The following is a 14674-nucleotide window of genomic DNA, read 5'->3' on the forward strand; positions in this document are numbered from 1 at the left end:
TTACACAAGGCCTCTCTCCCTGGATTCTTACACAAGACCTCTCTCCCTGGATTCCTGTACCCGGCCTCTCTCTCTCTCTCTCCCCTTGGTTTCCTACACCCGACCTTTCTCTCTCTGCCTGGATTCCTGCACCCGGGTTCTCTCTCCCTCTCTCTCTCCATGGCTTCCTATACCCAGCCCCTCCCCCTCTCTCTGGATTCCTGCATGCGGCCTCTCTCTCTCTTACTCTCTTTGGGTTCCTGCACCCGGCCGCTCTCTCTCCCTCTCACTGGATTCCTACACCCGGCCTCTCTCTCTCTTTGGGTTCCTACATCCAGCCGCTCAGTCTCTCCCCTTGATTCCTGCAGCCAGCCTCTTTCAAGTGGGTTTTTGAGCAAAGAGATTGTTCCAAATATAAAAGCAAATTACTGCGGAACATGAAGCGTTGGGGCTGGAATGGGGTGGGGGGTGGGGGGGGGGGGCAGCGATAGGTGGACATTGACAAAGATGTCAAGGATTGAAGACAAAAGGAATGTATGAGGTTAAGAAAGGTTCTAAATGTACTGTTTTCTTTTGCAGAGAGGAAAATGGGACTCTTTATGCACAGCTGCCCATTTCTGTTGCGAGTCCCTCATGTCTTCATTCAGAAAGCAGGTCCTTCGCTGGCCATCTATGCTCAGCGCTGCCCCGTGATTTCCCGCAGTCTGGTAACTAGTGGCATCAACTTGCAGTGGGTAAAGAAGAAAGATCCATCTGGTAAGTTGGGTGCAAAGGTCCATCTGGCTATTGTGCTGGGTGTATATAATATGGTGATCTATTTCTTGCCAATTCTTAATTCAATTGATTTCTGCAGATTGATTAAACCACAAACACTCCCAGGACAGGTACAGAATGGGGTTAGATACAAAGCTCTCTCTACATTGTCCCCATCAAACACTCCCAGGACTGGTATAGCATGGGGTTGGATACAGAGTAAAGCTCTCTCCTCACTGTTCCTGTCAAACACTCCCAGGACAGGTACAGCACGGGGTTAGATACAGAGTAAAGCTCCCTCTACATTGTCTCCATCAAACACTCCCAGGACAGGTACAGCACGGGGTTAGATACAGAGTAAAGCTCCCTCTACACTGTCCCCATCAAACACTCCCAGGACAGGTACAGCACGGGGTTAGATACAGAGTAAAGCTCCCTCTACACTGTCCCCATCAAACACTCCCAGGACAGGTACAGTACGGGGTAAGATACAGAGTAAAGCTCCCTCTACACTGTCCCCATCAAACACTCCCAGGACAGGTACAGCACGGGGTTAGATACAGAGTAAAGCTCCCTCTACACTGTCCCCATCAAACACTCCCAGGACAGGTACAGCACGGGGTTAGATACAGAGTAAAGCTCCCTCTACACTGTCCCCATCAAACACTTCCAGGACAGGTACAGTACGGGGTAAGATACAGAGTAAAGCTCCCTCTACACAGTCCCAATCAAACACTCCCAGGACAGTTTCAGCACGGGGTTAGATACAGAGTAAAGATCCCTCTACACTGTCCCCATCAAACGCTCCCAGGACAGGTACAGCACGGGGTTAGATACAGAGCAAAGCTCCCAACACACGGCTCCCATTAAACACTCTTGAGGCAGATACAGCATGGGGTTAGATACAGACTCCAACTCCTTCAACACCAGTGATTTTTAAACTTTTTTCCCCGGGACTCACTTTTGCCAACTACTGACATCTGGGACCCATGCCAACTGACGTCTGTGACATATGCCACGCTTGCTTACCTTTAATGCAAAAGGGGAGCCAGCTTGGTCCTCATGATCTCACTCCAATCAGGTTCACAGGAGGAGAGGGCAATAACAGATGCAGACTTCAGCAAGTTCCTTTGTGCTGACATTATTTTTGTGATAATGGAAAGTCCAACCTCGCATATGTAGGTCATAGTGAAGTGCAAAGCAACAAAATACTTGTTTACTGAGCACTGGATAATCTTTGGAGATGCTACTCCAGAAAGCGGACAGCCTTATAGACATTTGGCATGTTTTAATGTGTTGCCACAAGTCGTAGGGCAGTCTTTTCATTTGGAGTCAGCTGTAAGTTAATAACGGCCTCTGGCGTCTCAACCTCTAAAAGGAGTTTTCACCGACCACTTCTCTTTCAAAATCCGTAACTTCTCCTCTCATTTGTCAATACTTCCCTGCATAAAACACACATGGGCTTTGCATCCTTATTTGCATTGGCACAATTGGCAAACCCATACTTCAATAAATGATCTTTATACTGCTTTGTTCCCAGTTAGGCTTCTTATTCCTAGGCTGTTCACCAGAAGCCCGGGAGCTCTGGACACAGCTAACACAAGCACTGCTCTGTCCTGTGTGGGCTCTCCTGAACAGCTCTCTCAGATGTGACTCAGCAGATTCAGATGCGAGATCCTGGACAGTCACTGCCTATTTGTGTCTATGGCCGTCTCTTACTTGTAAGAAAACAAACCATCTTCACAGTCCTCTTGCCTTGCTTGTTAACAGCTAGAAAATGGAAGAAGCTCTCCTCTGTGATTTAGCACCAAAATCATGTACATTTGGGTGCTTGATATCAAATGTACATGCAGGACGTGTGACCTGCTAAGTGCTGCCGCTTATGGTCAGAAGACTGCACACCATTTTTCGGTTCGAGCAGGAAACCCATGAAACTGTTGTCAACTGGCCCAGCAGCCTCCGGCACAACCATACCTATTGTCACAGCTTCCGGAGTCATATCAGCCTTCTTGAAAGTGAACCCTGGGGTGAAGCGATGGGTCCTGACGGGGTGCCTGGTCGTGCATTCAGGTCCTGCGCGGACCAGCTGGCAGATGTGTACGCGGACATATTCAACCTCTCCCTACTCCGTTTTGAGCTCCCCACCTGCTTCAAGAAGACCGGTGCCAAAAAAGAACCAGGCAACGTGCTTCAGTGACTATCATCCAGTGGCCTTGACATCGATCATTATGAAGCGCTTCAAGAGGTTGGTCATGACGCACATCAACTCCAGACTTCCAGAATGCCTAGATCCATTGCAATTCACAAACTGCCACAACCGGTCCACAGCAGACACCAACTCCCTGGCCCTTCACTCATCCCTGGATCATCTCAACAACAAGGACTCCTACGTCAGACTCCTATTCATTGACTACAGTTTAGCCTTCAACCCAGCCAAGCTCATATCAAAGATCGAAAATCTAGGACTTGGCTCCTCACTCTGCAACTGTACACTTGACTTTCTGACCCATAGACCACAATGAGTAATGATAAACAACAACATCTCCTCCTCGACAGTCCTCAATACCAGGGCCCTGCAAGGCTGCACACTTAGTCCCCTACTAGTGTTCTTCAAACTTTTTTTCCAGGGACCCATTTTTACCAATCAGCCAACCTTCGGGACCCAACCCGGCCGACCTTCGGGACCCTACCCGGCCGACCTTTGCGACCCACGCCGGCCGACCTGAGCAACCCACCATTTTCTCTTACCTTGTTTGCTGCTGATAAAAATGGAGGAAATGGTTTTGGGTCCCTTTGGCCCTCGTATACGCTCCTCCAATGGAACCTGTTGGATGAAGGTGAAGCCTTCCGGTGTCGGAAAGTGTGGAGTCTCCACCTGTCCAAAGTTCTGCATTTTTTCCCGGTAAAACTTTATCAAATAAAACACCCCCGAACTTGTAAAAAAAAAATTTTTTTTTAATGAATAAACCCCCCCCCCCCCCGATATTGTAAAAAAAAAATGAATAAAATAAATGAAAAAAATAAAAATTAAATGAATAAAATAAATGAATAAAACCCCCCCGAACTTGTAAAACAAAAATCTGCGACCGTTTAAAAAAATAGCGGCAGCACTGCACATGCGCGCCGATCATCGGCGCGCATGCATATAGTTTTGCGCATGCGCGCCAATTAATGTGGCCGAATTTTTTTTACATGTTACATTTTAAAGGCCGCTTGCAGCCGGCATTTTTAACAGCCAGCTGCTGCGCGGGGATTTGCGTGATCGGGAGCACCGCGAAGGACGGCTCCGCGACCCTCCCGACACCCGCCCACGACCCACCGCGGGTCACGCCCCCATGTTTGAAGAACACTGCCCTACTACACTCCCTATATACACTCGACTGTGTGGCAAAATTTGGCTCCAACTCCATCTATAAGTTTGCTGATGACACGACTGTAGTGGGTCTGATCTTGAACAATGATGCTTCAGAATACAGGAGGGAGTTAGACAACCTAGTGGAGTGGTGTAATGACAACAATCTCTCCTTCAATATCAGCAAAATTAAAGAGCTGGTCATTGACTTCAGGAAGCAAAGTATCGTACACACACCTGTCTACGTCAATGGTGCCGAGGTGGCGATGAAATGAAATGAAATGAAAATCACTTATTGTCACAAGTAGGCTTCAAATGAAGTTATTGTGAAAAGCCCCTAGTCGCCACATTCCGGCGCCTGTTCGGGGAGGCTGGTATGGGACTTGAACCTACGCTGCTGGCCTTGGTCTGCTTTACAAGCCAGCTATTTAGCCCACTGTGCTAAACCCCAGATGGTTGACAGCTTTAAATTCCGAGGTGTGCACATCACCAACAATCTGTCCTGGTCCACCCATGTCGATGCCAGGACTAAGAAAGCACTACGGCGCCTATACTTTATCAGGAAACTAAAGAAATTTGGCATGTCCACACGAACTCTCACCAACCTTTACAGATGCACCATAGAAAGTATCCTATCTGGCAGTATCGCAGTATGGTAACTGCTCGTCCCAAGACCGTAAGAAACTTCAGAGGGTTGTGAACACAGCCCAGTCCATCATGCAAACCCGTCTCCCTCGATTGACACTGTCTACATCTCCCGCCGCCTTGGGAAAGCGGGCAGCATAATCAAAGACCCCTCCCACCCAGCTTATTCACTCTTTCAATTCTTTCCATCGGGCAGGAGTTACACAAGTCTGAGAACACGCACTACCAGATTCAAAAACAGCTGTTGTAACCAGATTCCTAAACGACCCTCTTGTGAACTGTTGCTCTTTCTAGCTTTAGTCTATTTGCTCTGTTTAGGTCACCTTTGCTCATAAGTCGCCAGGTATCTTTATGATACCGCCACATGGTTCAAGTTCAGGTTATGATTAATAACACAGCACACCGCTTAGTAAGGATTCAAACAACGGTCATTTATTATATACAACAAGCAATATTAATACCCTAATACTACTTTCTATATAACAAACCTATCACTACTGGCCAATACTTAACTTAGGAAGAGCCCACCAGGTCAGGGAAACGAATGGCTTGTCCAATCAAATCTGGCCCGCGGGATTCAAAAGGCTGCTACAGGTCGGTGGCTAGGTGTCTCTACCGGATAGCGATCGTTGGATTCAAACTTACGATACACGGTGGCTGGTCTTGCGAAGGTCTCGAGCAGGCGAAGGTGAGAGAGAGAGAGATCTGAACTTGGACCTTTACTTTTATAGGGCCCAGGGGCTTCCCGGGGCGGCCCTTGACCCTGAGTCCCAAGTCTCTGGGGTCGATGTGTCCAATGGTGAGGTGATTCCTCGATCGGGGGGTGGTCGCTCACCTGTCTTTGTTTCGGCCACTGCAGGCGCCGACAGGTCTGGCCCGGTATTCAATTGCTAATATGTTGCAATTGTTCCCGGGGATAGCCGATTTAGCTGTGGATGTCTGAGTAGATTAGGTGTAAACAGTCCTGAATGCAACTGCGGATACCTGGGTTGATGGGCTGTTGATAGCCCTGAGTATCGATCTGGGCTACGTTCCCCGAGCTGAAGCTGCAAACCTGTCTGCAGCTGCCTGCTTGTGTCTTCTTGGCTGCTTTTCCCAGCAGTCTTTCGGGTTAGCCATTTTGAACTGGGTTTTGGCCAGATTAATCGGAACGCAGCCATTTTACATGGCTACATTCCCGCCTTGTGATCCTAACGCGAAGCGTCAAGGATCACATAAATTTTGTCCTCTTCGTTTCCCGACTGGGGGGGGGGCACCTCCCACATGTCCACTACTCTGACCCTAGCTATGCACAAACATTTAACGAAACAATTCTTGAGGGCGCTATGTCAGGCAGGGGCGTGTCTGGAAAAAAATAAACTGGGAACCTCTAATTTTACCTAAACAATTCTTCAAACTTACAGTCTTATCTCTCTATACAATAACAATTACAACATTTAATATATTCTTCCCTGGCTTGGCAGTCAAGCTCAGGATCATACATTTCCATATATTCTCTTTTTATTTACAGGAAAAACCGCCAGTGCATGTTTTATTATTCAGTGAAGTGTTAACAGTAAAGGGGTTTGGAGTGATGGGGTCCACGTTCCCGCGCAACCAAAGTCCATCAAGCATGTTGAGCACGAAGAAAGGAGTCCTCATGGCTGTCTTCTTTCTTTTCCTTTTTCTGTTTACTGGTTTTCTCCGGACTTGGAGCTTCTGGAGTTCTGTAAGACAAGTGTAGTGTGTGTAAATACTTTGGTTTAATATCTGGTGTGTTAGTGTTAATTAAACCCTTATAATTGGTCACAGTATGTGACTCTCCCCCCATTTTTTTTTTCAAAACAAATGTTTGGACACGGCACACTTCCCAATGGTGGACCAGTGCTAACTTTATCATCCAAATGCTCTAGGATGTAAATAGCATGTGGCAGCAACCCAAAGGTTGCCTAAATAAAATAAAACGGTTTTTGAAAGAAAAGTTCGAATGAGGTGCGTGTGGGCCGCGACGGGCACGATTTCGGTGGAGTCCCCGGGTAGGACGGCTACCAATACCGTATCTTCCCTACCCGAGCGTTTTTGACCAACGGGGGGGTCCCCAGGCAGGGCGGGTCTCACGCCGTTTCTCCACTGCCTGAGCGACCAAAGAACGGACAAAAATGTAGTCATCATGGTGGGGTTACTGTTCTGATTCTACCATCAAATCAGAAGAGTAGTTATGATCGGGTGTCTGAGGCAAGTCCTCAGAGGTATCGGCCGAATGGGCGTGTGGCCGCGGTGGGGGTCAGTGGGAAAAGTTAAAAAGTTCAGGTGAATGGGTGTGGGGCGGTGAGAAAATTCTCCTGTAGGACAAACAACATTTAACAAACAGACAGACAACGAACAACATTTAACAAACAGACAGACAACGTAAAACATTCTGCAGGTTCCATCAGAAACGACAACATTTTCACCAAGTGTCTCCTTTAAATCATCATGTGGACACCTCAGTTCTCGGTCGCTACAGGCTCTGCCTTTTTCTTATCGAGAGTGCCAGTCGGTTGGGCACTCTGTGGTTTCTTAGGGCCATTGCATTCTCTAGCAAAATGTCCCAATTTTCCGCAATTGTAGCACTCTTGCGGTTTGGCTGGGGGGCTGTTCTTTCCCTTGTTTACCCAGGCGGGGTTGTGAAGAGTGGTTCTTATGTTCTACTGCCTGCACATCTGCGGCGGCTTGGTTTTCCTCGGGGGTTCTAGTGGCTGATTTGCCGTGAGCCGCTTGTTCCCAAACGCGGGACAATCTCTTGACCACCCACTTCTCATTATGAGCCTCCTCCGAGGGGTCATAATTGGTACAGGCATTCTGTCCTGCTTCCGTGGCATGGGAGATAAAGGTGCGGGTCCACTTGGCCATATTGTCTGGGGACAAATGGGCACGATCTACATTGCCGAAAACGGCTTCAAAGTGAATCCACAAGCGTCCTGCGAACGCTGTGGGGTGTTCAGACTTTTTCTGTCTGCATTTATTCAGACCGTCTACGGGGTCGCCCCGGTTGTACCCGATCGCATCCAGGATCGCGGTATGCATTTCTGCAAGGGTGCCTCCTCCTACATTCTGTGGGTCGGGAAGGGCTGCAGCGACCGATGGGTCTAAGCTGAGGACTGTGAGCTTTACCTGCTCTTTCTCATCCAGGCCGTACATGGTCGCCTGGTGTTTGATGGTGGCAAAGAAATGGTGTGGGTCTGAAGCGGGGAGGAACGGTGTGATTTTGGCACACGCGTCCCGTAATTGGGTCACTGTGAGGGGGGTGGAATATAAGACCTCCGCCTCGTCTGCTGTGGCGGTGCGGTGGGTTGTTACAGGGTTCATGGGAGCCTGTATTATCTGTTGTGTGGGGGGTGGGGGTGCTTTCCTCCTTTGGGGTTTTCCCTGCGCACATGCTCCCTGAACATATCTCTGTGCCGTCTCTTGCAATTCTTCCCAATCAGGGCCGTCTTCCTGTTCTAAACTTTCCCCAAAGGTTTCTTGAAATCCCTTTTGGACAGAAAGCAGTGCTTTCAAGTCTGCAACCTGCTTTCGGCACTTAGCATGGTCTAAAGTACTCTGCCTTTGTTCCGCTGTTGTGGCGTGGAGCGCTCTCAAGGCTGCCTTGAGATCACTGCATTGTTTCTGGAGCTTCTCTAACTGGTTTTCTGTTTCTTTCTTTACCAGGACTGCATGCTGCAGGTCCTGATAAGCCTTCTCATACTGTGACTGGAAACTACTCAAGTGCGCCAGACAAGATTGGTGACCCCGTTTGGCGTCAGCCACCTCTTGGTCCTTTGCTGCTAATTTCCCTTTCAATTCCTGGTTCTCTTTCTCAATTTCACATATATCGGTTTTACTTATCCGATGTATGCCTTCTATTTCCTTGCGGAGCGTCCTGACGACCTCCTCTGTGCCTCGCAATTGTGCCAGACAGGACACAATTGCCATCGGCTTGCGCGCTTTTGCTAAACTCTTTCTGTGAATCTCACTCAGGTTCTCCCACCAAGTATGCCCTATACTTCCAGGACCTGAGTCGTCGTTATTGCAGAAATCCTTCCACACGGGCCATCCTTTGCCCTGCAGAATTTTGCGGATTTCCACTTCCCAAACGGGACACTGTCCCGCTCCTACGCAGCTGACTGGTGCGACAGCAAAATCTTCGGGGTTCATGAGGCGCTGCATCGCTTGCATTGCTCTCTCTTATCTGCTCAGTATGTTCGAATTTGGAACAGGGGGTTAAGGTGGTGTGGTAGATGCGGGTACGGCTTGCGCTATTTTCCGAAATACCTACTGCCGATAGTTTTGACGCAACAAAAAAGCTATCAGTTTTGCCTTATAACCCTGTTAGTTACGCTTGCATATACACACTTCCAAATTTTGAATTATTAACCAGAACCGCTTGAACACATGTGGTTTTTTTTTTTTGTTTGTTTCCGATTGGATTCTAATTCAAAATGTTGGGGTTCTCCCGGAGTGGTTTTCCACTTCTAAGTCGGGTCCCGTCAGGATGTCGCCAATTATGTTGCTCTTTCTAGCTTTAGTCTATTTGCTCTGTTTAGGTCACCTTTGCTCATGAGTCGCCAGGTATCTTTATGATACCGCCACGTGGTTCAAGTTCAGGTTATGATTAATAACACAGCACACCGCTTAGTAAGGATTAAAACAAAGGTAATTTATTATATACAACAAGCAATATTAATACCCTAATACTACTTTCTATATAACAAACCTATCACTACTGGCCAATACTTAACTTAGGAAGAGCCCACCAGGTCAGGGAAACGAATGGCTTGTCCAATCAAATCTGGCCCGCGGGATTCAAAAGGCTGCTACAGGTCGGTGGCTAGGTGTCTCTACCGGATAGCGATCGTTGGATTCAAACTTACGATACACGGTGGCTGGTCTTGCGAAGGTCTCGAGCAGGCGAAGGTGAGAGAGAGAGAGATCTGAACTTGGACCTTTACTTTTATAGGGCCCAGGGGCTTCCCGGGGCGGCCCTTGACCCTGAGTCCCAAGTCTCTGGGGTCGATGTGTCCAATGGTGAGGTGATTCCTCGATCGGGGGGTGGTCGCTCACCTGTCTTTGTTTCGGCCACTGCAGGCGCCGACAGGTCTGGCCCTGTATTCAATTGCTAATATGTTGCAATTGTTCCTGGGGACAGCCGATTTAGCTGTGGATGTCTGAGTAGATTAGGTGTAAACAGTCCTGAATGCAACTGCGGATACCTGGGTTGATGGGCTGTTGATAGCTCTGAGTATCGATCTGGGCTACGTTCCCCGAGCTGAAGCTGCAAACCTGTCTGCAGCTGCCTGCTTGTGTCTTCTTGGCTGCTTTTCCCAGCAGTCTTTCGGGTTAGCCATTTTGAACTGGGTTTTGGCCAGATTAATCGGAACGCAGCCATTTTACATGGCTACAGAACTGATTTGATCTCTTCACACATCTTATCCACTGAGCAGTACTACACTCCTGTATGCTTCACCCGATGCCTGTGTCTATTTATTTACATAGTGTATTTATGTTTGCCCTATGTTCTTTTTTTCATGTATGGAATGATCTGTCTGGGCTGTACGCAAAACAATACTATACCTCGGTACACGTGACAATAAACAAATCCAAATCCGGCGCTTCTGTTGCGATCGCAACTACTGTGGGAATGCCGTGATTGATCGTTCAACGATCCACCCGACACCCACCCGCTACCCACTTGCAGGTCGCACTTGAAAACCCCTGTTCTACACTGTCTCCATCAAGGACTCCAAGGACTGGGACAGCATGAGGTTAGATACAGAGTAAATCCCTTCTTCATTGTGCAATTCACCACTTTTTATTGTGGAGTACAACAAAGAATTCTCATTTTGCACTGACTGTATGTAGCTTCTATTACCTTTTTGCAGCGCTACAACTTAAAAGCTGTTCTGCTTGAAGTAGTAATGATTGTGTTCAATATTATGTTCTGTAAAATCAGACAATGCTGATAAACTCTGTGCTCTAAAGCTGTGATGAAATATGGAGTACGAGTCTTGGCCTGTCCCTGTTCAACATGCATACAGTCCCTGGATGTCCATTTGTGTTTGTCTTTCAGGTCCAGCTGCCGTGATATCAGCATGGCTTTCCCCTATTACGGCAATGGTTCAACCCTTCAGCCAGGCTGCTGCACCCATTACTGCGAACTTTAATGCCGACTGCCCTTTTGTGGAATCTGAGATGAAAAAGGGTATCAGCACAGTCATTCTCAAAGCAAGTTTGTCAGTGCAAGAGGATGTGGCATATATGAGCCCTCAGCAAGGTGAGAGTGGAGGTGGCAGCCGATGGAAGTGGGAATCAGAGGGTTCAAAATAAAATATTGCACTTGTGCAACTTAACAGTGCCCTAAAGTACTTCACAGTTGATGAATGTTCTGAAAATAATATATATTTCAGTGAGGGGGGGTGCGGGGGGGGGGGGGGGGGGGGGGAAGAGAGAGAGTGGCAGTTAATTTACGCCCAGCAAGACTTCATAAATGTGATTATGATTAGATATTCGTATTTATTGGCCAGGGCGAGTTCCCAGAGTCCTCTTCAAATTATGCCGTGGAACTTTTACATCCACCCGAGAGGGCAAATGGGACCTCAGTTTAATACTTGAGAGATAGAGACCCGGATTTCTGCGGCCGTTCGCTGGCAGCGGGATTCTCCAGTCCTGCCGGCAAAATTCTCTGTCCTCACGAGCAGCGGTCTTGGGGCGATCTTGCAGCAGAGATCCCACCCAGAATCTAACGGCGAGAGTCAAGTGGCATGTGACACAAAACAGACTCCTGAGTCAGCTAGTGGAATCTAATCGCGCAATTTATAAAAGAATATCCAGACATAACTCACAGGAATTGAATCAAGGAGTTTGTAGAATAACATGTAGAATAACAGATAACTGGGTCACTGTGAGCAGAAAATGTTACTTTTATAAGAACGTAAGAACGAGAAGCAGGAGTAGGCCATCTGGCCCCTCGAGCCTGCTCCGCCATTCAATGAGATCATGGCTGATCTTTTGTGGACTCAGCTCCACTTTCTGGCCCAAACACAATAACCCTTCATTCCTTTATTCTTCAAAAAAAATCTGTCTTTATCATAGATTATCATAGAATTTACAGTGCAGAAGGAGGCCATTCGGCCCATCGAGTCTGCACTGGCTCTTGGAAAGAGCACCCTACCCAAGGTCAACACCTCCACCCTGTCCCCGTAATCCCACACAACACTAAGGGCAATTTTGGACACTAAGGGCAATTTAGCGTGGCCAATCCACCTAACCTTCACATCTTTGGACTGTGGGAGGAAACCGGAGCACCCGGAGGAAACCCACACACACACGGGGAGGATGTGCAGACTCCGCACAGACCCAAGCCGGAATCGAACCTTGGACCCTTGGAGCTGTGAAGCAATTGTGCTATCCGCAATGCTACCGTGCTGCCCGTATCTTGAAAACATTTAATGAAGGAGCCTCAACTGCTTCACTGGGCAGGGAATTCCATAGATTCACTACACTTTGGGTGAAGAAGTTCCTACCAAGCTCAGTCCTAAATCTACTTCCCCTTATTTTGAGGCTATGCCCCCTAGTTCTGCTTTCACCCGCCAGTGGAAACAACCTGCCCGCATCTATCCTATCTATTCCATTCATAATTGAATATGTTTCTGTACGATCCACCCACATCCTTCTAACTTCCAACGAGTACAGTCCCAGTCTACTCAACCTCTCCTCGTAATCCAACTCCCTCAAATCTTGGATTTAACTTATGAATCTCCTCTGCCCACCCTCCAGCGCCAGTACATCCTTTCTCAGGTAAGGAGACCAAAATTGAACACAATATTTGAGGTGTGGCCTCACTAACACCTTATACAGTTGCCGCATAACCTCCCTAGTCATAAACTCCATCCCTCTAGCACTGAAGGACAAAACTCCATTTGCCTTCTTAATCATCTGTTGCACCTGCAAAACAACCTTTTGCGACTCATGCACTAGGACACCCAGGTGCCTCTGTACAGCAGCATATTTTAATATTTTATTATTTAAATAATAACCCCTTCGATGTTATTCCTGCCATAATGGATAACCTCACATTTGTCAACATGGTATTGTATTCCATCTGTCAATCCATTCACTTAAACTATCCAAATCCCTCTGCAGACTTCCAGTATCCTCTGCACTTTTTGCTTTCCCACTCACCTTAATGTCGTCTGCAAACTTGGACACATTGCACTTGGTCCTCAACTCCAAATCATCTCTGTAATTTGTGACAATTGTGGGCCTAACACTGATCCCTGAGGGACAATACGAGCGACCGATTGCCAACAAGAAAAACACCCATTAATCCCCACTCTGTGCTTTCTATTAATTAACCAATCCTCTAACCATGCTACTACTTTACACCTTAACATAAAACATAGAACTGTACAGCACAGTACAGGCACTTCGGCCCACAATGTTGTGCCGAACTAGTCTGAAACTAAGATCAAATCAACCTACTCCCAATCATTCTAGTGCACTCCATATGCCTATCCAATAACCACTTGAAAGTTCCGAAAGTGTAACGTCATGCATCTTTATCTTATGCAGCATCTTGTGTGGCACCTTGTCAAAAGCTTTCTGGAAATCCAGATATACCACATCCATTGGCTCCCCGTTGTCTACCACACTGGTAATGTCCTCAAACAATTCCTCTAAATTAGTTAGGCACGACCTGCCCTTTATGAACCCATGCTGCGTATGTACATTGGGACAATTTCCATCCAGATGCCTCGCTATTTCTTCCTTGATGATAGATTCCAGCATCTTCCCTACTACCGAAGTTAAGCTAACTGGCCTATAATTATCCGCTTTCTGCCGACCTCATTTTTTAAACAGTGGTGACACTTTTGCTAATTTCCAATCTGACGGGACCACCCCAGAGTCTAGTGAATTTTGGTAAATTATCACAAGTACACTTGCAATTTCCCTCGCCATCTCTTTAAGTACCGTTGGATGCATTCCATCAGGGCCAGGAGACTTGTTTACCTTTAGCCCCATTAGCTTGCCCATCAGTTAGTGATAACAATCGACTCAAGGTCCTCACCTGTCACAGCCTCATTTCCATTAGTCACTGGCATGTTATTTGTGTCTTCCACTGTGAAGACCGACCCAAGAAACCTGTTCAGGGTTTCCTCAGCCATTTCCTCATCTCCCATTATTAAATCTCCCTTCTCATCCTCTAAAGGACAAATATTTATCTCAGCCACTCTTTGTTGTTTTATATATTTGCAGAAACTTTGACTATCTGTGTTTATATTCTGAGCATGTTTTCTCTCATAATCTATCTTACTCTTTTTATAGCCTTTTTAGTAGCTTTCTGCTGCACCCTAAAGGTTTCCCAATCCTCTAGTCTCCCACTAATCTTTGCCACTTTGTATGCTTTTTACTTCAATTTGATACTCTCCCTTATTTGCTTATATGTCCACGGTCGGTTTTCCCTCTTTCTACCATCCTTCCTTTTTGTTGGTATAAATTTTTGCTAAGCATTGAAAAATCGCTTGGAATGTCCTCCACTGTTCCTCAACTATTTCAGCAGAAAGTCTTTGCTCCCAGTCTACCTTAGCCAGCTCCTTTCCCATCCCATTGTAATCTCCTTTGTTTAAGCACAAAATACTAGTGTTTGATTTTACCTTCACACCCTCCATCTGTATTTTAAATTTCACCATATTGTGATCGCTTCTTCCGAGAGGATCCCTAACTATGAGATCATTAATCAGTCCTGTCTCAGTACACAGGACCAGATCTAGGATCACTTGTTCCCTCGTAGATTCCATTACATACTGTTCTGGGAAAACTAATGCAGATACATTCTATAAACTCCTCCTCAAGGCTGCCTTGACTGACCTGGTTAAACCAATCGACTGTAGATTAAAATCCCCAATGATAACTGCTGTACCATTTCTACACGCATCAGTTATTTCTTTG

The 14674-nt window shown here is 46.9% G+C and overlaps 1 protein-coding gene across 2 annotated transcripts in view; it reads left to right on the plus strand.

The window, feature by feature from the left end:
- The first annotated feature begins 561 nt into the window (after positions 1 to 561).
- Positions 562 to 14674, plus strand: part of LOC140406733 (5-aminolevulinate synthase, erythroid-specific, mitochondrial-like) — a 64175-nt gene continuing 50062 nt past the window's right edge. For both annotated transcript variants that reach the window (XM_072494680.1, XM_072494679.1), the window contains exons 1-2: positions 562 to 735; positions 10797 to 11000. In XM_072494680.1, coding sequence (XP_072350781.1) covers positions 567 to 735; positions 10797 to 11000 — 373 coding nt within the window. In that variant the 5' untranslated portion in view covers positions 562 to 566. The remainder of the gene's footprint in view (positions 736 to 10796; positions 11001 to 14674) is intronic.

Source organism: Scyliorhinus torazame, unplaced genomic scaffold (genome assembly GCF_047496885.1).
Source record: "Scyliorhinus torazame isolate Kashiwa2021f unplaced genomic scaffold, sScyTor2.1 scaffold_824, whole genome shotgun sequence".
NCBI lineage: Eukaryota > Metazoa > Chordata > Chondrichthyes > Carcharhiniformes > Scyliorhinidae > Scyliorhinus > Scyliorhinus torazame.